At 44.8% G+C, this 25,277-nt stretch overlaps 1 protein-coding gene across 5 annotated transcripts in view; it reads left to right on the top strand.

Annotated features, from left to right (window-relative positions):
- LOC110535113 (nitric oxide synthase 1) overlaps positions 1–25,277 on the top strand; it is a 94,875-nt gene that overhangs the window by 10,887 nt on the left and 58,711 nt on the right. For 4 of the 5 annotated variants that reach the window (XM_090191137.1, XM_090191136.1, XM_090191141.1 and 1 more), the window contains exons 4-7: positions 4,311–4,448; positions 15,599–15,744; positions 16,586–16,748; positions 19,702–19,793. In XM_090191137.1, the coding sequence (XP_090047263.1) occupies positions 4,311–4,448; positions 15,599–15,744; positions 16,586–16,748; positions 19,702–19,793 (539 nt within the window). Of the gene's footprint in view, positions 1–4,310; positions 4,449–15,598; positions 15,745–16,585; positions 16,749–17,096; positions 17,125–19,701; positions 19,794–25,277 lie in introns of those variants that run through there. The other variant, XM_090191140.1, reaches the window with a different exon arrangement.

The raw sequence follows: 25,277 nt of genomic DNA, 5'->3' as shown, positions 1-25,277 counted from the left end.
CTCCTTTGAGGCCGTTTCAGGAGATAGGGCTCTCTTCCGAGGCAGGTTCAGGAGGTAAGGCTCTTCTTTGAGGCAGGTTCAGGAGGTAGGGCTCTCCTTCAAGGCAGGGTTAGGAGACAGGGATCTCCTCCGATGCAGGTTCAGGAGATAGGGCTCTCCTTCAAAGCAGGTTCAGGAGGTAGGGCTCTCCTTCGAGGCAGGATCAGGAGGTAGGGCTCTCCTTCGAGGCAGGATCAGGAAGTAGGGGTCTCATTCGAGGCAGGTTCAGGAGATGTGGCTCTCCTTCGCTGGAGGTTCAGGAGGTATGGCTCTCCTTTGAGGCAGGTTCAGGAGGTAGGGCTCTCTTCCGAGGCAGGTTCAGGAGGTAGGGCTCCCTTCGAGGCAGGATCAGGAGGTAGGGATGTCCTTCGAGGCATGTTCAGGAGGTAGGGCTCTCCTGCGAGGCAGTTTCAGGAGGTAGGGCTCTCCTTCGAGACAGGTTCAGGAGATGTGGCTCTCCTTCGCTGGAGGTTCAGGAGGTATGGCTCTCCTTCAAGGCAGGTTCAGGAGGTAGGGCACTTTGAGGCAGGTTCAGGAGGTAGGGCTCTCCTTCGAGGCAGGTTCAGGAGATAGGGCTCTCCTTCGCGTGAGGTTCAGGAGATATGGCTCTCCTTCACGGGAGGTTCAGGAGGTATGGCTGTCCTTCAAGGCAGGTTCAGGAGGTAGGGCTCTTCTCTGAGGGAGGTTCAGGAGATAGGGATCTCCTTCGAGGCAGGTTCAGTAGATTGGGCTCTCCTTCGAGGCAGGTTCAAGAGGTAGGGCTCTCCTTCGAGGCAGGTTCAGGAGGTAGGGCTCTCCTTCGAGGCAGGTTCATGAGATAGGGCTCTCCTTTTCGGGAGGTTCAGGAGATATGGCTCTCCTTCACGGGAGGTTCAGGAGGTATGGCTCTCCTTCGAGGCAGGTTCAGTAGATTGGGCTCTCCTTCGAGGCAGGTTCAGGAGGTAGGGCTCTCCTTCCAGGCAGGTTCAGGAGATAGGGATCTCCTTCGAGGCAGGTTCAGGAGGTAGGGCTCTCCTTGAGGCAGGGTTAGGAGATAGGGATCTCCTTCGAGGCAGGTTCAGGAGGTAGGGCTCTCCTTCGAGGCAGGTTCAGGAGATAGGGCTCTCCTTCGCGGGAGGTTCAGGAGGTAGGGCTCTCATTCGAGGCAGGTTCAGGAGATAGGGCTCTCCTTCGTGGGAGGTTCAGGAGGTAGGGCTCTCCTTGAGGCAGGGTTAGGAGATAGGGATCTCCTTCGAGGCAGGTTCAGGAGGTAGGGCTCTCCTTCGAGTCAGGTTCAGGAGATAGGGCTCTCCTTTGAGGGAGGTTCAGGAGGTATGGCTCTCCTTCAAAGCAGGTTCAGGAAGTAGGGCTCTCTTTCAAGGCAGGTTCAGGAGGTAGGGCTCTCCTTCGAGGCAGGTTCAGGAGATATGGCTCTACTTTGCGGGAGGTTCAGAAGGTATGGCTCTCCTTCAAGGCTGGTTCAGGAGGTAGGGCTCTTCTTCAAGGCAGAAGCAAGCTCCCAGTGCCAGGAGTTCTCTTAGATCCTTCATGCTTCTGCATAATGTTATTGAATAGATTCATAGAGTTTGACCAGTAAATTCTCTTTATTCATTTATTCATTCATATTGTTGCATTACTCTTCACCTCTAGTTATTGTTCCTTTTCTCTCTCTTTCTCTCTCTCTTTCTCTCTTTCTTTCTCTCTCTCTTTCTCTCTCGCTTTCTCTCTCTCTCTTTCTCTCTTTCTCTTTCTCGCTCTCTTTCTCTTTCTCGCTCTCTTTCTCTCTCTCTCCCTCTCTCTTTCTCTCTCCCTCCCACTCACACTTTAACGCATTCATTTTCCTCATCTTGATTCCTCTGGCTGTTTGACTATAGCTGTATTAGGCTCTCTTGATGTTGCCTAGCTGCATAATAGGCTTTCTGTATTGGCTGACTGTTTGTATGCTGGCTGGCTGGGTGGCTGGCTGGCTGGCTGGGTGGCTGTGTGGGTGGGTGGCTGTGTTGGTGGCTGGCTGGTTGCGTGGCTGGCTGGCTGTGTTTGGCTGTGTTGTTGGCTGGTTGTGTGGCTGGCTGGCTGCATGGCTGGGTGGCTGGCTGGCTGTGTGGATGGCAGGCTGTGTGGCTGGCTGGGTGGGTGGGTGGTTACCTGGTTGGGTGGCTGGCAGGCTTGCTGGGTGGGGGGTTGGCTGGCTGGCTGTCTGGGTGGCTGGCGGGCTGGCTGACTGTCTGGGTGGCTGGCTGACTGGGTGGCTGGCGGGCTGGGTGAGCATTTCTTATGGACACAGAATTCCTCTTCTCGCTGTGAGGAATCAAATCAATTAAAACAGGTTCACCCTCCTGTTCTTGAAAATATCAATAGATTAGATAGATTTACGTTTCACACTTTTTTACTTCCATTCTGTCAGCTAGCGATACAATTCTGCCTATTGTTTGAGGCACCTTCACTGCGTGGAGAATGCATGGCTGTGTGATTGAGAGATGATGATAAGAGCTATTACAAGGTGTGGGATTGATGGAGAGGTCTGAGTACTTAAAAAAATAGAATCAATTCAATACAACAATCCGGTGCTAAATGAAGTCCGGTGCTAAATGACATTAATTCAAGCAATTATCAGTCAATAACCGCATCGTAGGCTGCGTTTACAGAGGCAGAATAATTCTTATCTTATTTCCACTAATTGGTCTTTTGACAAATCACATCAGATATTTTTCATAGCTGATCTAATTGGTCAAAAGATCAATTAGTGAATCAAAGAAAATAATTGGTCTGTCTAAAATGAGCCAAAGTAGACAAACTGAGATAGCTTACAATTAGCAACAATAATAGTGTTTCAAGATGCTGATTGCCTTTGTACCTGATGGGGGCTGTCTCTAATTGTCATTCAGATGGTACTGTAGGAGGTTGTGCAAATACTAAATAATGCTACTCTGCCTCTATCTCTGTCTCTGTGACTGTCTATATCTCACTCACTGTAACGGCTTTCTTCCTGGGAAGGAGATGCGGACCAAAACGCAGCGTGGTTATTTTAATAAGGTAACGCAACATGAACAGAATACAAAACAATAAACGTGGCAAAACCAAAACAGTCCTAACTGGTGCAGAAAACACAAAGACAGTAAACAACCACCCACCACCCACCAATCCCAACAAGACAATGACTAACACCTGCCTCTGATTGAGAACCATATCAGGCCAAACATAGAAATAGACAAACTAGACACACAACATAGAATGCCCACCCAGCTCACACCCTGACCAACACTAAAACAAGGAAAACACAAAATAACTATAGTCAGTACCCCCCCCCCCCCCTTCCCCACAGGTGCGGACTCCGACCGCACAACCTAAACCTATAGGGGAGGGTCTAGGTGGGCATCTGTCCGCGGTGCCGGCTCTGGCGCTGGACGTGGACCCCACTCCATCATAGTCTTTGTCCACCTCCTTAGCGTCCTTTGAGTGGCGAGCCTCGCCGCCGACCTTGGGCTAGTAACCCTAACAAAGGGCCCCTGGACAGAGGACTGAGGGGCAGCTCCGGACTGAGGGGCAGCTCCGGACTGAGGGGCAGCTCCGGACTGAGGGGCAGCTCCGGACTGAGGGGCAGCTCCGGACTGAGGGGTAGCTCAGGACTGAGGGGTAGCTCAGGACTGAGAGGTAGCTCAGGACTGAGAGGTGGCTCAGGCTGGTTGACGGCTCTGGCAGCTTCTGGCTGAATGGCGGCTCTGGCAGATCCTGGCTGAATGGCGGCTCTGGCAGATCCTGGCTGACTGGCGGCTCTGGAAGATCCTGGCTGAATGGCGGCTCTGGCAGATCCTGGCTGAATGCCGGCTCTGGCAGATCCTGGCAGAATGGCAGCTCTGGCAGATCCTGGCTGAATGGCAGCTCTGGCATATCCTGGTTGAATGGCAGCTCTGGCAGATCCTGGCAGAATGGCAGCTCTGGCAGATCCTGACTGAATGGCAGCTCTGGCATATCCTGGTTGAATGTCAGCTCTGGCAGATCATGGCAGCTCTGGCGGATCCTGGCTGACTGGCGGCTCTGGCGGATCCTGGCTGACTGGCGGCTCTGGCGGATCCTGGCTGACTGTTTCTATCTCCGTCTCTCTGCGACTGTCTATCGCTCTGTGTGACTGTCTCTATCTCTTTCTCTGATTCTTTCCCCCTTCTCTACCTAAAGTTCTTGTATCCAACCGCCACTGTCAGGGGTGCTCGACCGCCATCTTGGTAGAAGCATTATCGGCTAGTCTACTGACTAAAGTGTATGAATTCTCCTAAACATCTGCTTCTTCCCTCTAGCCTTCAGCCCAGGGGAGGATATCCCCTAACAAGGCTCTCCAGAATGGCAGCCCATCCAAATGCCATCGCTTCATGAAGATCAAGAATGTGGAGACTGGAGTCACGTACAATGACACTCTACACCACAGCTCTAGTAAGGTACGGAACTGACTTTATTTCTCGTCTGCAGACACTGGCTTCTTCTCATCAATCAATCAGTCAATTTGTTAATCATTAACCAATTAGCCAATCAATTAATCAGTCAACGGACTGTGTGGCTTCTCATCTGTACAACAGTTGCTTCCTCTCATCAATCAATTGATTAGTCAATTAGCTAATCAATCAAACAATTAATTTAATCAAATTAGTGTGTACTTATATAGCCATTTTCTTACAAATACGGCAGATAATATATATTTTTTTATAATAATATATATTTTTTAGGAACTCCGTCGAGGTCTCAACTTACTGTTGAGAGTTAGAATATTAGAATACACAAGGTGAAATTTCAAAATTTAGTTTAGTCAAATTTAGTCACTCAATTAGCTCATGTCAGCAGTCACTCAATTAGCCCATATCAGCAGTCACTCAGTTAGCCCATATCAGCAGTCACTCAGTTAGCCCATATCAGCAGTCACTCAATTAGCCCATATCAGCAGTCACTCAGTTAGCCCATATCAGCTGTCACTCAGTTAGCCCATATCAGCAGTCACTCAATTAGCCCATATCAGCAGTCACTCAGTTAGCCCATGTCAGCAGTCACTCAGTTAGCCCATGTCAGCAGTCACTCAGTTAGCCCATATCAGCAGTCACTCAATTAGCTCATATCAGCAGTCACTCAATTAGCTCATATCAGCAGTCACTCAATTAGCCCATATCAGCAGTCACTCAATTAGCCCATATCAGCAGTCACTCAATTAGCCCATATCAGTAGTCACTCAATTAGCCCATATCAGCAGTCACTCAATTAGCCCATATCAGCAGTCACTCAGTTAGCCCATATCAGCAGTCACTCAATTAGCCCATATCAGCAGGTTTTAGATTGGTAAGTTAGTCTAGCCAGCTATCTAAACGTGTAGTAATCATGGTTGAATTATCGACTGTGGGGGCCCCCATTGATTTTGTCAGTCACTCTCACACAGATATAATCTTAAAAACTGTAAACATTTCTCTCCAGCATATGGCAAAATGTAACTTAGGAGCCCCAAAAGGCTGGAGCCGACTGACTGCATGTGTGGGTATAGATGTGGGTATGGATGGGGGTACGGATGTGGGGATGGATGTGGGTATAGATGTGGGGATGGATTTGGGGATGGATGTGGGGATGGATGTGGGGATGGATGTGGGTACGGATGTGGGTATAGATGTGGGGATGGATGTGGGTATAGATGTGGGTATAGATGTGGGTATAGATGTGGGGATGGATGTGGGGATGGATGTGGGGATGGATGTGGGGATGGATGTGGGGATGGATGTGGGTATGGATGTGGGTATGGATGTGGGTACGGATGTGGGTACGGATGTGGGGATGGATGTGGGTACGGATGTGGGTACGGATGTGGGGACGGATCTGGGTACGGATGTGGGGATGGATGTGGGTACGGATGTGGGTACGGATGTGGGGACGGATCTGGGTACGGATGTGGGTACGGATGTGGGGATGGATGTGGGTACAGATGTGGGGATGGATGTGGGGATGCATACCCGCAAGCCACTGTGGCCCCTCATGAGTTGCCCATCTTAAGCATTTAGCCATTCATCTGCACAGATAGCTCTGCAGCCGTCGCCTGGTCTTTTAACATGAGCCTAGCTAATTATTTCAGCGACTTATCGGACGACAGCCTGCTATGCATCCCAATGAATGTGCCTCGTCTCTAATAGCACATCTTCAGATGTATAAAAAATCACAGAATTATGTTTTTCTCAGTCATATAAAGAACAGCTGCGTGGCATGAATGCCCAGAGCTTTATGTCGAGCGGAAGTATTGAGGCAAGAGTGAATCCTTTGTTTTATTTTTAACACTCTGTTCATCATCACCCTTTTTCCCCTTTCTCTCTTCCCCTCTCTCTTTCTTCCTCTTTCCATCTCTCTCTCACTTCCCCTCTCTTTCTTCCTCTTTCCATCTCTCTCTCTGTCTGTCTCTGTCTCTGTCTCTGTCTCTGTCTCTCTGTCTGTCTCTGTCTCTGTCTCTGTCTCTGTCTCTGTCTCTGTCTCTTTATCTCTCTGGGACAGTGCCAGTGCCACATGTGTTGTTGTTTTGACTGTGTACTCCAGCACTTTGAATTTGAAATGATACAATTACAATGACTTTTTAATTTAATCGTTAAGAAATTACAGCACTTTTGGTAAACAGTCCATCTTTTTAATAGAGTAAAACTATTAGGACAAATTCACTTATATGTGTGTTGAAGTTATGTTTCAGATTATTTTGTGCCCAATAGAATTTTTCTTAACACTTCTACATTCATGTGGCTGCAACCATGATTACGGATAGTCCTGAATGAATCGTGAATAATGATGAGTGAGAAAGTTACAGATGCACAAATGCATCTGACAAATTTGAAAAGTCAAAACTACTTGTACTACTTTAATACACATAGAAGTGAATTTGTCCAAATACTTTTGGTCCCCTAAAATGGGGCGACTATGTACAAAAAGTGCTGTAAATTCTAAACGGTTCACTCGATGGATGAAAATACCCTCAAATAAAAATGGACAGTCTGCACTTTAAATTCATAGTCATTGTATAATGTAAAATCCAAAGTGCTGGAGTACAGAGCCAAAACAACAAAAAGTGTGTCACTGTCCCAAAACTTTAGGCGCTCACTGTATCTTCGGAAAGCATTCAGACCCATTGACCTTTAAACATTTTGTTAGACTTATTCTAAAATTCATTTAATCTTTTTAACTCTCAGACATCTTAACACAATACACGATAATGACAAAGCAAAAACATGTTTTTATAAATTTAATTGAATATTAAATTGAAATATTACATTTACGTAAGTATTCAGACCCTTTACTCAGTACTTTGTTGAAGCATCTTTGGCACCGATTACAGCATTGAGTCTCTTTGGGTATGACGCTACAAGCTTGGCACACCTGTATTTGGGGAGTTTCTCCCATTCTTCTCTGCAGATCCTCTCAAGCTCTGTCAGGTTGGATGGGGAGCGTTGCTGCACAGCTATTTTCAGGTCTCGCCAGAGATGTCTGGGCTCTGGCTGAGCCACTCAAGGACAATCAGAGACTTGTCTCAAAGCCACTCCTGTGTTGTCTTGGCTGTGTGCTTAGGGTCGTTGTCCTGTTGAAGGTGAATCTTCGCCCCAGTCTGAGGTCCTGAGCGCTCTGGAGCAGGTTTTCATCAAGGATCTCTCTGTACTTTGCTCCGTTCATATTTCCCTTGATCCTGACGAGTGTCCCAGTCCCTGCTGCTGAAAAACATTCCCACAGCATGATGCTGCCACCACCATGCGTCACCGTAGGGATGGTGCCAGGTTTCCTCCTGACGTGACGCTTGGCAATCAGGCCAAGAGTTCAATTTTGGGTTCATCAGATCTTGTTTCTCATGGTCTGAGAGTCTTTAGGTGCCTTTTGGCAAACTCCAAGCGGGCTGTCATGTGCCTTTTACTGAGGAGTGGCTTCTGTCTGGCGACTCTACCATAAAGGCCTGATTGGTGGAGTGCTGCAGAGATGGTTGTTCTTCTGGAAGGTTCTCCCATGTCCACAGAGTAACTCTGGAGCTCTGTCAGAGTGACCATCGGGTTCCTGGTCACCTTCCTGACCAAGGCCCTTCTCCAACCTATTGCTCAGTTTGGCTGGGCGGCCAGCTCTAGGAAGAGTCTGGTGGTTCAAAACTTCTTCCATTTAAGAATTATGGAGGCCACTGTGTTCTTGGGGACCTTTAATGCTGCATAAAGTTTTTGCTACCCTTCCCCGGATCTGTGCCTCGACACAATCCTGTCTCGGAGCTCTACGGACATTTCCTTCGACCTCATGACTTGTTTTTTTTCTCTGATATGCACTGTCAACTGTGGGGCCTTATATAGACAGGTTTGTACATTTAAAAATAATGTCCAATCAACTGAATTTACCACAGGTGGCCTCCAATCAAGTTGCAGAAACATCTCAAGGATGATCAATGGAAACAATTTCACCTGAGCTCAATTTCAAGTCTCATAGCAATTGTAAAAACCTGGGGTATTGTGTGTAGATTAATGAGGATTTAATCAAAATAAATACCATTTTCGAATAAGGCTATAACGTAACAAAATGTGTAAAAAGTGAAGGGATACTTTACGAATGCACTGTATATAAACTATATATACAAAAGTATGTGGACACCCCGTCAAATGAATGGATTGGGCTATTTCAGACACACCCGTTACTGATAGGTGTGTCATGGCCATGCAATCTCCATAGACAAACTTTGGTAGTAGAATGGCCTTACTGAAGAGCTCAGTGACTTTCATCGTGGCATATTCATAGGATGCCACCTTTCCAACAAGTCAGTTTGTAAAATTTCTGCCCTGCTAGAACTGCCCCGGTTAACTGTGTCAAAGTGCTGTTATTATGAAGTGGAAATGTCTAAAAAAGCTCAGCTGCGAAATTGTAGGCCACACAAGCTCACAGAAATGGACCGCCGAGTGCTGAATCGCGTAGCGTGTAAAAATAGTTTGTCCTCGGTTGCAACACTCCCTACCGAGTTCTAAACTGCCTCTGGAAGCAACGTCAGCGCAATAACTGTTTGTCAGGAACTTCATGAATTGGGTTTCCAAGGCCGAGCAGACGAACACAAGCCTAAGATCACCATGGCAATGCCTAGCATCGGCTAGAGTGGTGTAAACCTCGCCGCCATTGGACTCTGGAGCAGTGGAAACGCTTTGTCTGGAGTGATAAATCATGCTTCACCATCTGGCAGTCCGACAGACAAATCTAGACTTTGTGGATGCCAGCAGAACGCTACCTGCCCCGATGCATAGTGCCAACTGAAATGTTTGGTAGAAGAGGAATAATGGTCTGTTTTTCATGGTTCAGGCCCCTTGAAGGGAAATCTTAAAGCTTCAGCATACAAAGACATTCTAGACCATTCTGTGCTTCCAACTTTGTGGCAACAGTTTGGGTAAGGCCCTTTCCTGTTCCAACATGACAATGCCCGCGTGCACAAAGTGAGGTTCATACAGAAATGGTTTGTCGAGATCGGTGTGGAAGAACTTGACTGGCCTGCACAGAGCCCTGACCTCAACCCCATCGAACACCTTTGAGATTAATTGGAACGCCGATTGCGAACCAGGCCTAATCGCCCAACATCAGTGCCCGACCTCACTAATGCTCTTGTGGCTGAATGGAAGCAAGTTCCAGCAGCAATGTTCCAACATCTAGTGAAAATCCTTCCCAGAAGAGTGGAGGCTGTTATAGCAGCAAAGTGGGACCAACTCCATATTAAAGCCCATGATTTTGGAATGAGATGTTCGACCAGCAGTTGTCCACATACTTTTGGTCATGTAGTTTATGTGTATATATACATGTACTGTATATCCTTTTCCTCTGTCTCTGTATCTCTGTCTCTCTGTATCTCTGTCTCTCTGTATCTCTGTCTCTCTCTCTCTCTCTTTCTCTGTCTCTCTCTCTTTCTCTGTCCCCCTGCGTCCCTCTTTATCTCCCTCTCCCTCTCTCTTATCTCCCCTCGTCATTCTCATCGGCTGTTTTTGTACGTCTTGTTTACTTCTGCGACTTAAGCGAGCGTCACACTAAGGATGAGGTTGTTTGAGTACGGGAAGAGGGGGGGAAGGGATTTTTAGGGCAAGGCCTGAGTGGCTGGACAGAGTGATTGGGTGTGTGGTTCATCCAACATGACTAGACTGCCCATTTTAGTGGCAGCGTTGTTGAGTTACTGTTAAATTTCCGCTCTGTGTTCGTGCTCGGCCAAACATTTTCTGCCTTTTTTTTTCTCTCTGTCTAATTTGGCGAATGCATAGATGCGGTAAAGAGGTCAATGGAACGCAGGCTGTAGGGGATAGAAGAAAGACCCTGGATTGGCACACGTTCAACAAATTTGTTATTACAAAGTGGATATTTGTCAAATACTTCATGATTGATGTATTGTAACAGGTCGACCATGTGGTTACTAAAATCCTATTTGGATATCGTTAGTTTGCTGTTTTCGCTGCATTACATTTAGAAATGTTTCCTTTTTATTGTTTAGAGGAAGTGACTGCTAAAGAATGTTCAGACACTAAATAAAGAATTCCTTTAGTGTCTCTCTCTCTGTAAAACAGAAATGCCACGGCTTGAGCGATGGGTCCCCTGGGGCTTTCTTTCTCTCGCTTATAATAAATTCCCAAGCTCTTTCTCTCTCTCTCTCTTTCTCTCTCTCTCTCTCTCTCTCTCTCTCTCTCTCTCTCTCTCTCTCTCTCTCTCTCTCTCTCTCTCTCTCTCTCTCTCTCTCTCTCTCTCTCTCTCTCTCTCTCTCTCTCTCTCTCTCTCTCTCTCTCTCTCTCTCTCTCTCTCTCTCTCTTTCTCTCTTTCTCTTTCTCTTTCTCTTTCTCTTTCTCTTTCTCTTTCTCTTTCTCTTTCTCTTTCTCTTTCTCTCAATTCAATTTCAATTTGCTTTATTGGCATGACGTAACAATGTACATATTGCCAAAGCTTATTTTGGATATTTACAATATAAAAATGAGAATCAAAATTGTCAATGGGACAACAGTAACAACAATAACCAAGTGTCAAAATAACCACAACAATAAGCATACAGTAGAGGACATGTGCTTATCACATCACTCAACTTATGGCAGGCAGCAATGTAGTGCGCTGCCAACCCACAGCTCTCTGCGTCCACCCCCAACAGGACGGGTAGCCTACTCTCATCATAGAGGTCTTTGAAACCTTGAACAAGGGTTTCAAATTTGGGGAAATGACACTCTCTAATTGTTTTATAGGAAATACAGCTCCGTCTCAGGTTCTGCTGTTGTGCAGCGGTTGCACAGCCTTTCCTCTACAGGGAGCCAGGTTTTCTTGTGTCTACCCTTCTCAATGGCAAGGCTGTGCTCACTACTTTGTCAAGGTTTTTCTAAGGTTTTGATCAGTAACCGTGGTCAAATAGCCACGGTGTACTGTCGATTTAGGGTCAGATAGCACTGCATTTTGCTTTGTGCTTGTGTTTCCCAATAAGCAATGTAGTTTTGACTGTGTTGTACTTTGGTTTATCCTGATTGATTGGATTTTCTGGTCCTGAGGCTTCAGTGTGTTAGTAGAACAGGTTTGTGAACTCAGCCCCAGGACCAGCTAGATGAGGGGACTCTTTTCTTTGCTCAGCTCTTGGCATTGCAGGGCTTGGTAGTGATATGAGAGGGGGTCACTGTATTTTAGATGTTTCCAAAACTTAATTGCTCTTTTTTGAGTTTTTATTATTAGTGGATATTGGCCTAATTCTGCCCTGCATCCATTGTTTGTAGTTTTCCTCTGGACATGTAGGATAATCTTACAGAACTCTGCATGCAGGGTTTCAATGGGGTGTTTGTCCCATGTGATGAAATCTTGTCAAGTGGACCCCATACCTCGCTGCCATAAAGTGCAATTGGTTCAATGACATATTCAATTAGTTTTAGCCAAATTTGAATAGGTATTTCAATTTGAATTAGCTTTTTAATGGCATAGAATGCCCTGCGTGCTTTCTCTCTCACTGCCTCATTAAGGTGTCCAGTTGAGCTTATTTTTAAACCTAAGTAATTGTAGTGTGTGCAGTACTCTATATATTTTGTACCAATTAGACTTTGGTCTTATTCCCTGAGATCTGGATCTTCTCTGGAAAATCATTATTTTAGTCTTTTTGGGGTTTACTGCCAGGGCCCAGGTCTGGCAGTACTGCTCTAGCAGGTCCAGGCTCTGCTGTAGGCCATGTGCTGTGGGTGACAGTAGGCACATGTCATCTGCAAAGAGTAGGCATTTAACTTCTGAATTGTGGAGACTAACACCAGGGGCTGAGGATTTTTCGAGAATAGTGGCCAATTCGTTGATGTAAAATTGAAGAGTGTAGGGCTCAGATTGCAACCCCGACGAAGGCATTATATGGTATTATTTTGGTGGACATGTTTATCTATCAGGGTGTGTAGGGTGTAAATATGATTAGTTGTGCGATGTTTTGGTATAAATCCAATTAGGCTTTTACTCAAGACATTGTGCTTATTAAGGAAGTTTAGAACTCTTACATTTATAATACTACAGAAAACCTTCCCCAGGTTACTGTTCACACATGCCTCTGTAATTGTTGGTCAAATTTGTCTCCGTTTTTAAAGATTGGGGTTATGAGTCCTTGATTCCAGATTTCAGGGAAATAACCTACATTCAGGATCAAATTAAACAGTTTTATTATAGCCAATTCAAATTTTGCACTAGTGAGTTTGAGCATCTAATTTAGGATGCCATCAGGTCCGCATGTTTTTTTACATTTGAGAGCCTGAAGTTTCTTATAGAGCTCCTGGTCAGTAATAGTTTAGTTTCTTATAGAGCTCCTGGTCAGTAATAGTTTAGTTTCTTATAGAGCTCCTGGTCAGTAATAGTTTAGTTTCTTATAGAGCTCCTGGTCAGTAATAGTTTAGTGTCTTATAGAGCTCCTGGTCAGTAATAGTTTAGTTTCTTATAGAGCTCCTGGTCAGTAATAGTTTAGTTTCTTATAGAGCTCCTGGTCAGTAATAGTTTAGTTTCTTATAGAGCTCCTGGTCAGTAATAGTTTAGTTTCTTATAGAGCTCCTGGTCAGTAATAGTTTAGTTTCTTATAGAGCCCCTGGTCAGTAATAGTTTAGTTTCTTATAGAGCTCCTGGTCAGTAATAGTTTAGTTTCTTATAGAGCTCCTGGTCAGTAATAGTTTAGTTTCTTATAGAGCTCCTGGTCAGTAATAGTTTAGTTTCGTATAGAGCTCCTGGTCAGTAATAGTTTAGTGTCTTATAGAGCTCCTGGTTAGTAATAGTTTAGTTTCGTATAGAGCTCCTGGTCAGTAATAGTTGAGTTTCTTATAGAGCTCCTGGTCAGTAATAGTTTAGTTTCTTATAGAGCTCCTGGTCAGGAATAGTTTAGTTTCGTATAGAGCTCCTGGTCAGTAATAGTTTAGTTTCTTATAGAGCTCCTGGTCAGTAATAGTTTAGTTTCTTATAGAGCTCCTGGTCAGTAATAGTTTAGTTTCTTATAGAGCTCCTGGTCAGTAATAGTTTAGTTTCTTATAGAGCCCCTGGTCAGTAATAGTTTAGTTTCTTATAGAGCTCCTGGTCAGGAATAATTTAGTTTCTTATAGAGCCCCTGGTCAGTAATAGTTTAGTTTCTTATAGAGCTCCTGGTCAGGAATAGTTTCGTTTCTTATAGAGCTCCTGGTCAGTAATAGTTTAGTTTCTTATAGAGCTCCTGGTCAGTAATAGTTTAGTTTCTTATAGAGCTCCTGGTCAGGAATAGTTTAGTTTCTTATAGAGCTCCTGGTCAGGAATAGTTTAGTTTCTTATAGAGCTCCTGGTCAGGAATAGTTTAGTTTCTTATAGAGCTCCTGGTCAGGAATAGTTTAGTTTCTTATAGAGCTCCTGGTCAGTAATAGTTTAGTTTCTTATAGAGCTCCTGGTCAGTAATAGTTTAGTTTCTTATAGAGCTCCTGGTCAGTAATAGTTTAGTTTCTTATAGAGCTCCTGGTCAGTAATAGTTTAGTTTCTTATAGAGCTCCTGGTCAGTAATAGTTTAGTTTCTTATAGAGCTCCTGGTCAGTAATAGTTTAGTTTCTTATAGAGCTCCTGGTCAGTAATAGTTTAGTTTCTTATAGAGCTCCTGGTCAGTAATAGTTTAGTTTCTTATAGAGCTCCTGGTCAGTAATAGTTTAGTTTCTTACAGAGCTCCTGGTCAGTAATAGTTTAGTTTCTTACAGAGCTCCTGGTCAGTAATTGGGGAGTCCAATGGATTTTGACTGTCCTTTATAGCTTTTTCTAATCCATTCAACATTAATGAAGGCGTAATTCACCATTATTTGGGTCTCTGTGCTTTTGGTTTGACAGTGTTCTATGTTTTTTCCTTATAATTTTACAATCTGCATCAAACCAGTTGTCATCTGTGATCTTTTTGGTTTTGTTTTGTTTTGTTTTTTATCCATTTCAAATGTGCTTCTTTGGCCGTTTGCCTGAATATATAGTTGATGTTTTTTACTGCCAGATTGATGCCTTCTTTACTGTGAGTGAATGTGCTATCCAGACAGTTATCTAAGAGTGTTGTATATGTTGGTTACTGGTTGCTTTCTGGTGTTCTTCTGTGCTGTTTTGTGCCCATCTGTATGAACTTCTGATGTTGTACAGCTTACTGGGCTGTGAATGTCTGATGTTGTACAGCTCACTGGGCTGTGAATGTCTGGTTGTTTCCATGTCTGTTCTTTTCAGAAACAACGTAATATGGCTGTGATCAGACAGAGGTGTTAGTGGCTTGACAGTGAATGAGCTGGGAGAGAAAGGGTCAATGTCTGTAATCATATAGTCTACTGTGCTGTGGCCAAGAGGTAAGCAATAGGTGAATCTCCCCAAAGAGTCCCCCCGTAAGCTACCATTGACAAAGTACAGACCCAGGCTTTGACAGAGCTACAACAGATCCCTTCCATTGTTGTTGATAGTGCTGTCTCTGTTGTTTCTATGGGGAGATGAAGACAGTTAGAAACAGTATGGCCTGTAATAAAGCTGTCCCCTTGTGTGCTCGTTAGATCAGGTAGTGTTCCTGTGCGCGCATTTGTGTCCCCATATTTGTGTCCCCACATGTGTCTCTCGCTCTCTGAGGCTGCCACTATAACTCAATGAATAATTCAGTCATTCTGGACATATCTGTTGAAAGGGGCAATCTGCAGTTCGAGCAATAACAAAGAGCTGAGGGATGGGGCTGGAGAAATGTAACCACTCTCAAATTCATAGACAGAACCATGGATGTAAGGACTGACCATCCATGACCTCAAGAGAGAGAGAAAGAGGGAGAGGGAGAGGGACAGAGGGTCAGAGAGAGAATGCACCTGCACGAGACAAAGAACACATATACTTTTCCCCTGGGGGCTGTGATGTGTGATCAGAAGTCCCCTGGGGGCTGTGATGTGTGATCAGAAGTCCCCTGGGGGCTGTGACGTGTGATCAGAAGTCCCCTGGGGGCTGTGATGTGTGATCAGAAGTCCCCTGGGGGCTGTGATGTGTGATCAGAACTGTGATTACTATAGATGGAAGCCATGTGATTCCTCAATGGCTTTTGTTCTACAAGGAAATTACATGTGATCAGAGCCTTGTGTGATGTAATGTCATCCACGTTGCCTTTCAGTTGCCGATCTGCACTGAGCGTGTGTGTTTCGGGTCTATCATGACACCAAGTCAGGGGAGCCGCAAGCCAGATGAGTCTCGGACCAAAGAAGAGCTGCTGCCGCTGGCTACTGACTTCATAGACCAGTACTACACCTCCATCAAAAGGCAGGAGAGTTGCACAAACACCCTATACTTTAGTTATTTAGATACCTTTGAATGTACTTGCATGCGTCCCTCATTGCCAGCATCCTCACCAGTAGTACAAATGTAATTTGTTTGTCCTCATATACATATGATGGAAATAGTACTCTAAAAATGTGTTACTTTAAAGTACCTCTTTCTCTGTGACACTCATGCCTGGGTGCCCATAATGTTTTTTTTTATAACAAATAAAATGTATTTTATTGAGGGAAAGGTTTGGGGGAAAGGTTTGGAAACGGCTCATAATAATGTCCGGAACGGAGCCAATAGAATGGCATCAAACACCTGGAAACCATGAAAACCATGTGTTTAATGTATTTGAAAACGTTCTACTGATTCCGCTCCAGTCGTTACCACGAGCCCGTCCTCCCCAATTAAGGTACCACCAGCCTCCTGTGGCTCACACATACATATATATTCCTATACATTCAGGAAGAGCACAGCCTCCATATAATTCATTTCACAATAATAATGTATAGCTCTTTTTACTTGCACACAATATACTGTAGCTTGGTCACCCCAGCCCCAGGGGTCCACCGCGCTGCAACGCCCCAACCCAACACACCCCCACGCTTCAGGAACTTTGTGAAACATGCTTTACTGGCTTCGGGTGTACTAGGCCAGGGCCAGAATGCCAATCCACAGGACGGTGGACCCCCGGGGCCAGAGCAGCCCAGCAGCTAAGAATAGCCTAAAGAGGTTTAGAGAATGTTTTTGATGCAAAACGGACTCTAAATGCAATTGTTCTGACATGACCCTTGTGTTACCCCCGGCTCTGTCCTCCTGCCTGTGTATACTGTAACAGGTTTGGCTCGAAGGCCCACCTTGACCGGCTCGAGGAGGCGACTAAGGAGATAGAGGGTTCTGGAACGTACCAGCTGAAGGACACAGAGCTGATCTACGGAGCCAAACACGCCTGGAGGAACGCTTCCCGCTGTGTAGGACGTATCCAGTGGTCCAAACTACAGGTCAGTAACAACACTGTGTAGGACGCATCCAGTGGTCCAAACTACAGGTCAGTAACAGCACTGTGTAGGACGTATCCAGTGGTCCAAACTACAGGTCAGTAACAACACTGTGTAGGACGTATCCAGTGGTCCAAACTACAGGTCAGTAACAGCACTGTGTAGGACGTATCCAGTGGTCCAAACTACAGGTCAGTAACAACACTGTGTAGGACGTATCCAGTGGTCCAAACTACAGGTCAGTAACAACACTGTGTAGGACGTATCCAGTGGTCCAAACTACAGGTCAGTAACAACACTGTGTAGGACGTATCCAGTGGTCCAAACTACAGGTCAGTAACAACACTGTGTAGGACGTATCCAGTGGTCCAAACTACAGGTCAGTAACAACACTGTGTAGGACGCATCCAGTGGTCCAAACTACAGGTCAGTAACAACACTGTGTAGGACGCATCCAGTGGTCCAAACTACAGGTCAGTAACAACACTGTGTAGGACGCATCCAGTGGTCCAAACTACAGGTCAGTAACAGCACTGTAAGCAGTATATACAGTAGGGAGAACAAGTATTTGATACACTGCCAATTTTGCAGGTTTTCCTACTTACAAAGCATGTAGAGGTCTGTAATTTTTATCATATGTACACTTCAACTGTGAGAGACGAAAATCCAGAAAATCACATTGTATGATTTTTAAGTAATTAATTTGCATTTTATTGCATGACATAAGTATTTGATACATCAGAAAAGCAGAACTTAATATTTGGTACAGAAACCTTTGTTTGCAATTACAGAGATCATACGTTTCCTGTAGTTCTTGACCAGGTTTGCACACACTGCAGCAGGGATTTTGGCCCACTCCTCCATACAGACCTTCTCCAGATCCTTCAGGTTTCGGGGCTGTCGCTGGGCAATACGGACTTTCAGCTCCCTCCAAAGATTTTCTATTGGGTTCAGGTCTGGAGATTGGCTAGGCCACTCCAGGACCTTGAGATGCTTCTTACGGAGCCACTCCTTAGTTGCCCTGGCTGTGTGTTTCAGGTCGTTGTCATGCTGGAACACCCAGCCACGACCCATCTTCAATGCTCTTACTGAGGGAAGGAGGTTGTCGGCCATGATCTCGAGATACATGGCCCCATCCATCCTCCCCTCAATACGGTGCAGTCATCCTGTCCCCTTTGCAGAAAAGCATCCCCAAAGAATGATGTTTCCACCTCCATGCTTTACGGTTGGGATGGTGTTCTTGGGGTTGTACTCATCCTTCTTCTTCCTCCAAACACGGCAAGTGGAGTTTAGACCAAAAAGCTCTATTTTTGTCTCATCAGACCACATGACCTTCTTCCATTCCTCCTCTGGATCATCCAGATGGTCATAGGGACACTTCAGACAGGCCTGGACATGCGCTGGCTTGAGCAGGGGGACCTTGCGTGCGCTGCAGGATTTTAATCCATGACGGCGTAGTGTGTTACTAATGGTTTTCTTTGAGACTGTGGTCCCAGCTCTCTTCAGGTCATTGACCAGGTCCTGCCGTGTAGTTCTGGGCTGATCCCTCACCTTCCTCATGATCATTGATGCCCCACACGAGGTGAGATCTTGCATGGAGCCCCAGACCGAGGGAGATTGACCGTCATCTTGAACTTCTTCCATTTTCTAATAATTGCGCCAACAGTTGTTGCCTTCTCACCAAGCTGCTTGCCTATTGTCCTGTCGCCCATCCCATCCTTGTGCACGTCTACACTTTTATCCCTGATGTCCTTACACAGCTCCCTGGTCTTGGCCATTGTGGAGAGGTTGAAGTCTGTTTGATTGAGTGTGTGGACAGGTGTCTTTTATACAGGTAACGAGTTCAAACAGGTGCAGTTAATACAGGTAATGAGTGGAGAACAGGAGGGCTTCTTAAAAAAAACTAACAGGTCTGTGAGAGCCGGAATTCTTACTGGTTGGTAAGTGATCAAATACTTATGTCATGCAATAAAATGCAAATTAATTACTTAAAAATCATACAATGTGATTTTCCAGATTTCTGTTTTAGATTCCGTCTCTCACAGTTGAAGTGTACCTATGATAAAAATGACAGACCTCTACATGCTTTGTAAGTAGGAAAACCTGCAAAATCCGCAGTGTATCAAATACTTGTTCTCCCCACTGTATATATATATTTATATATTTAAATTCCGCACTCTGACATTGCTCAATCTGATATTTCTTCAATTCTTTATTATTTTTGATTTAGTTTAGATTTGTATGTATTGTTTTGCATTGTAAGGTATACTGCAGTTAGAGCTAGGGACATAAGCAATTCGCTACACCTGCGATAACATCTGCAAAATATGTGTACGAGACCAATACAATTCGATTAGATTTTGTCCAAATTAAAGCTAATATGCCACCAGTTATGAAGAAACATCTAAAATCCACTGGAATGGAGGTACATAACACGCCTCTCGCCTCTCGTCATGATCTGTGTAATATGTCAATACATGTGACTAATTTGCACCTATCGGGTAAAGCACTGAATAGAAGGAAAGGTCAACTTTGAAAAATAAATGAATGCATTGCAGAGTGATGTATTCCACCATTTTATTTCAATAACTTATTGGCTTTTATGTCTATATATACACCCTAACGGAGGCAGGGCAGACATCCCAAAGGTTAGGAGTAAAACTATCAAATATAGGCTGAGGATGAAAGAAGTGATATCTAAGGTGAAACAAATCACACTGTAATGGAAAATAGAGTGATGCCGCTTTCATTTATTTGCCTGACCATATAGCGGTAACAAGAAATGACAACATGCTTTTACTGAGGTCCTTGGATTCTTTAATATGTGTTGAATTTGAGTTGTTTCATGAGTGGTGACATGACGAAGAACTTCAGGATGAAAGATTGCACTCAATAAAACTGTGGTAGCGTTCAAAATATTGGAGTAACATTCTTTAAATACATGTTTTTGTAACAGGTATTCGATGCCAGGGACTGCACAACGGCTCACGGAATGTACAATTACATCTGCAATCACATCAAGTATGCCACTAATAAAGGAAACCTGAGGTGAGTTGGTAGTGCAAATTTAGACAAATAAAAAAGACCTAGCTAGATAAAAGAGAGCCAACCTGTTCCTTTAAAAATTGCTGTTCATTTTCTCAAATCGTTTTTGTTTGTTTCCCTGTCCCTTTTCTCAGTGTTGTCTTTCTGTCTCTTTTCTGTCTCCTCTCCTCTCTATGTTCTGCTGGTCTGTCACTCACTTCCCTTTAGTTTAGTTTCTCCATCTGGATCTCTCTGTTTTCTCTCTGTTTTCACCTTGAACCTCAGTTAATCTCTTCATCTCTCACTCTCCCTCTCCATCTCTTCCTCTCCACCTCTCCCTCTCCATCTCTTCCTCTCCATCTCTTCCTCTCCACCTCTCCCTCTCCACCTCTCCCTCTCCATCTCTCTCCCTCTCCATCTCTCTATCTTTCCATCTCTCTCTCTCTTTCCATCTCTCCCTCTTTCCATCTCTCTCTCTTTCCATCTCTCCCTCTTTCCATCTCTCCCTCTTTCCATCTCTCCCTCTCTTCATCTCCCCCTCTTTCCATCTCTCCCTCTTTCCATCTCTCCCTCTTTCCATCTCTCCCTCTCTTCATCTCCCCCTCTTTCCATCTCTCCCTATCTTCATCTCTCCCTCTTTCCCTCTCGCCCTCTTTCCCTCTCGCCCTCTTTCCATCTCTCCCTCTTTCCATCTCTCCCTCTTTCCATCTCTCCCTCTCTTCATCTCCCCCTCTTTCCATCTCTCCCTCTTTCCATCTCTCCTTCTCTTGATCTCTCCCTCTTTCCATCTCTCCTTCTCTTCATCTCTCCTTCTCTTCATCTCTCCCTGTCTTCATCTCTCCCTGTCTTCATCTCTCCCTCTCTTCATCTCTCCCTGTCTTCATCTCTCCCTCTCTTCATCTCTCCCTCTCTTCATCTCTCCCTCTCTTCATCTCTCCCTGTCTTCATCTCTCCCTCTCTTCATCTCTCCCTGTCTTCATCTCTCCCTCTCGTCATCTCTCCCTGTCTTCATCTCTCCCTGTCTTCATCTCTCCCTCTCTCCCTCTTTCCATCTCTCCCTCTCCCACTCTCCCTCTTTACATCTCTCCCTCTTTCCCTCTCTCCCTCTTTCCATCTCTCCCTCTTTCCATCTCCCCCTGTCTTCATCTCTCCATCTCTCCATCTCTCCCTCTTTCCATTTCTGTCTGTCTGTCTGTCTATCTGTCTGTCTGTCTGTCGCCTCACCTCACATTCCCAAAGACCGCTGATAGTCCTTGATATCATAAATCAAAAAATATTCAGCCACTGTCAGCATGTAGCAGAAGCCTGATAGCAGATCAGTTTGTGATTTAGCCATGTCCTCTGTCAGGTTTTTGTATAGCATGACATCAAATGAGTATGGAGTTGGCTAAATCACAACTTTGCTGATCTGCAGACTGCTTCTGATTCAGCCTCCAAAAATATTGTCTATTCCCTTAACATTTAGGGGGCTTGTATTGACCATGGAACTTATCATTACCAGCACCATTCTCTTACTAACTGAGCCACACATAACCACCAGTTTCTGGTCTGTAAACAGAGCATAGTAGAGAGACTGGTGCCCAGATGCTGTATCTAACTGCCCCAGATCATACCAGCTGCTCTCCTCTCACTGTTCCGCTGGGTTATTACTGCATTGTCGGAACTAGAAGCACAAGCATTTCGCTGCACTCGCATTAACATCTGCTAGCCATGTGTATGTGACAAATAAAATTTGATTTGATTTAGATTTACAGACAGATCAGTAGAATCAACAGGTTTTCCCTGTCATGGCTTTAGCCCTGCTTTAGCCCAGCTTTAGCCCAGCCCTGCTTTAGCCCAGCCCTGCTTTAGCCCAGCTTTAGCCCTGCCAGACTGTCCAGGCTCCCTTATCCCACAGACCCCTGGGTTAAACTGTGCTTAACCTTTAGATACTATGTGAGTAGACTTTCATTTGTTGCATTGCCATAGATAGTCTGTATACTACCGTCATTCAAATCTCGCTCTCTCGCTCTCTCGCTCTCTCGCTCTCTCGCGCTCGCTCACCTCGCTCTCTCTCGCTCGCCTCGCTCTCTCTCGCTCGCCTCGCTCTCTCTCGCTCGCCTCGCTCTCTCTCGCTCGCCTCGCTCTCTCTCGTTCACTCTCGCTCTCTCTCTCTCTCTCTCGCTCTCTCTCTCTCTCTCTCGCTCTCTCTCGCGCTCTCTCTCTCGCGCTCTCTCTCGCTCTCTCGCTCTCTCTCTCTCGCGCTCTCGCTCTCTCGCTTTCTCGCTCTCTCGCGCTCTCTCGGTCTCGGTCTCGCTCTCTCGCTCTCGCTCCCTCGCTCTCTTGCTGGGGGAGGGTGGCTTTATTTTGCAGGGGTGAAAGTAAGCAGAGTATTGACAAAATAGGGCGGCCCAGCGTCGTCCGAGTTTTGCCGTGGTAGGCCGTCATTGTAAATAAGAATTTGTTCTCAACTGACTTGCCTAGTTAAATAAAGGTTAATAAATAATAACAAATAGTGGGGTTATGCCGTATTGGTTCAACATGAGCGTATCACAATAATTACTACTGTAGGCTACTACACTATTATCTATCATTACGCATGTCCCCCTAATGAAAACAGAGCAAACGGACTTGAAAACCTGTGGAATGCGCTCATAAAAATGAGGGGTGGTTTGACAATAACAGTGAAATTTTGCGAGGCAGAAACGACCAAGAAGAGCGCAGATAGTGGAGCGCAGACAGTTCAGGTCTAATGAGATGTAGGCCCAAAGAAGGACAATCACCGGATGTCATTCATTACACTTCTTAGGGTTTTGTTGGCGATGTCTCTTTCCATTCTTCAAATGACTGGTGCACAATGCACTGTATGGACGCGGGAATTATTTTAGAGTCAACGAACATTTGCAGCTTGCCAGGCCAACTGGAACCTTTTAAAGTGATTGTTTGACAATCAGATGAAAACATCATGACTGCTTATGTTCATGCCACGTTAAAAGGATACATTTCAAAAGTTAAGCGACAAATATTTGGGACCAAGTCATTGTAAGTAAGTCTCAAGTCTTAGCACTCAAGTCAAGTCCCAAGTCAAGTCCCAAGACAAGACAGGCTAGTCTGAGTCAAGTCTCAAGTCAAGACCGTCAAGTATCGAGTCAAGCCTCAAGTCTTTAATTTTGAGTTTCGAGTCCTAAATAAGTCATAATGTGCTCTTCACCAAATGTAATACCATTTCATATTTTTAACAGGAGTAATAGTTAGTATATTACATTTACACAAATCATGAATGCTTTTAAAAAGAGATGTATTACTTTCCAAATAAATGTTATTTTTCCATGGAAATACATGGGTAGCCATGAGAAAGACCCTTGTTTTAGGAACATCAGGCAGGATTTAGGTTACCAACTGCCTAGCCAGGTGTAGCTCAATCTTGGGTGCAATTTTCACGTTCCCGCACTGACTGACTGTGTGGAGGCTCATTGATTTAACGTTACATTAGTCTACATGATACACCAGTAAAGTTATAAAATATATACAGTCGTATGAAAAAGTTTGGGCACCCCTGACAATTTCCATGATTTCCATTCATAAATAATTGGGTGTTTGGATCAGCAATTTCATTTTGATCTATCAAATAACTGATGGACACAGTAATATATCAGTAGTGAAATTAGGTTTATTTGATTAACAGAAAATGTGCAATATGCATCAAAACAAAAATAGACAGGTGCATAAATTTGGGCACCCCAATAGAAAAATCACATCAATATTTTGTAGAGCCTCCTTTTGCTAAATTAACAGCCTCTAGACGCTTCCCATAGCCTCTAATGAGTGTCTGGATTCTGGATGAAGGTATTTTGGACCATTCCTCCTTACAAAACATCTCCAGTTCAGCCCGCTTCACTTCAGCCCGCTTCAAATCATCCCACAGATTCACAATGATATTCAGGTCTGGGGACTGGGATGGCCATTCCAGAACATTGTACTTGTTCCTCTGCATAAATGCCCAGGGTAGATTTTGAGCAGTGTTTTGGGTTGTTGTCTTGTTGAAATATCCAGCCCCGGCGTAACTTCAACTTTGTGACTGATTCTTCAACATTATTCCCAAGAATCTGCTGATATTGAGTGGAATCCATGCGACCCTCAACTTGAACAAGATTCCCAGTACCGGCACTGGCCACACAGCCCCACAGCATGATGGAACCCCCACCAAACTTTACTGTGGGCAGCAAGTGTTTTTCTTGGAACGCTGTGTTCTTTTGCCGCCATGCATAACGTCCCTTGTTATGACCAAATAACTCAATCTTTGTTTCATCAGTCCACAGCACCTTATTCCAAAATCAAGCGACTCTGTTTGTGGCGTGTGTGCAGAAAAGGCTTCTTCCGCATCACCCTCCCATACAGCTTCTCCCTGTGCAAAGTGCGCTGAATTGTTGAACGGTGCACAGTGACACTATCTGCAGCAAGTTGATGTTGTAGGTCTTTGGAGGTGGTCTGTGGGCTGTTTTTGACCGTTCTCACCATCCTTCGCCTTTGCCTCTCCGATATTTTACTTGGCCTGCCACTTCTGGCCTTAACAAGAACTGTGCCTGTGGTCTTCCATTTCCTCACTATGTTCCTCACAGTGGACACTGACGGCTTAAATCTCAGCGATAGCGTTATGTAGCCTTCCTCTAAACCATAATGTTGAACAATCTTTGTTTTCAGGTCATTTGAGAGTTGCTTTGATGCCCCCATGTTGCCACTCTTCAGAGGAGAGTCAAAGAGAACAACAACTTGCAATTGGCCACCTTAAATACCTTTTCTCATGATTGGATGCACTTGTCTATGAATTTCAAGGCTTAATGAGCTCACCAAACCAATTGTATGTTCCAATTAATCAGTGCTAAGTAGTTACAGGTATTCAAATCAACAGAATGACAAGGGTGCCCACATTTTTGCATAGCCTATTTTTCACATCTGATTTAATTTCATACAACTTAATATTGCTACACTAAAAATCTTTGGACAATACCCCGGTATTGGCATGCCACTGTGATCATTTTCTGTGACGACAGAGTAAATTATTATGCAGCCTCAGAGTGGTGCCCAAACGTTTTCATACGACTGTAGCTGTTGGCTATATTAGCCTCGACTTACCGTTCTTTGTGCAGCTTCTAATATAGAACAAAGTTGGAAGTTGTTGCGCCTCCGTCTGTAATTTTCTTCCCGCATGTTTTGTAAGTTGCAATACGTTTTGTGTTGATACAGCTTCGTCTTTATATCCGAAAATAGTAATTTGGGGTGTTATCTTTCCAAGGGCTCCTTCTGAATTCACCGCCGATGTTCCTCTACACTGCCACGCACAACTTTTTCTCAGCTGGCACAATTTGTTTGGCTGCTGTCTGATTCAAACTGTAATCGGTTAAATGAAGAGTTGATGTGCTGCACACTTTTTTAGGATATCAAGTCAGGTCGAGTCATTGGGCTCAAGGCAAAGTCACGTCACGAGTCATTGGTGTTAAAGTCAATGTCGAGTTGCAAGTCATCATATTT

This window comes from Oncorhynchus mykiss, chromosome 11, assembly GCF_057628025.1.
Source record: "Oncorhynchus mykiss isolate SJ-2025 chromosome 11, ASM5762802v1, whole genome shotgun sequence".
Lineage (NCBI taxonomy): Eukaryota > Metazoa > Chordata > Actinopteri > Salmoniformes > Salmonidae > Oncorhynchus > Oncorhynchus mykiss.
This window is presented reverse-complemented; position numbering and strand designations above follow the sequence as displayed.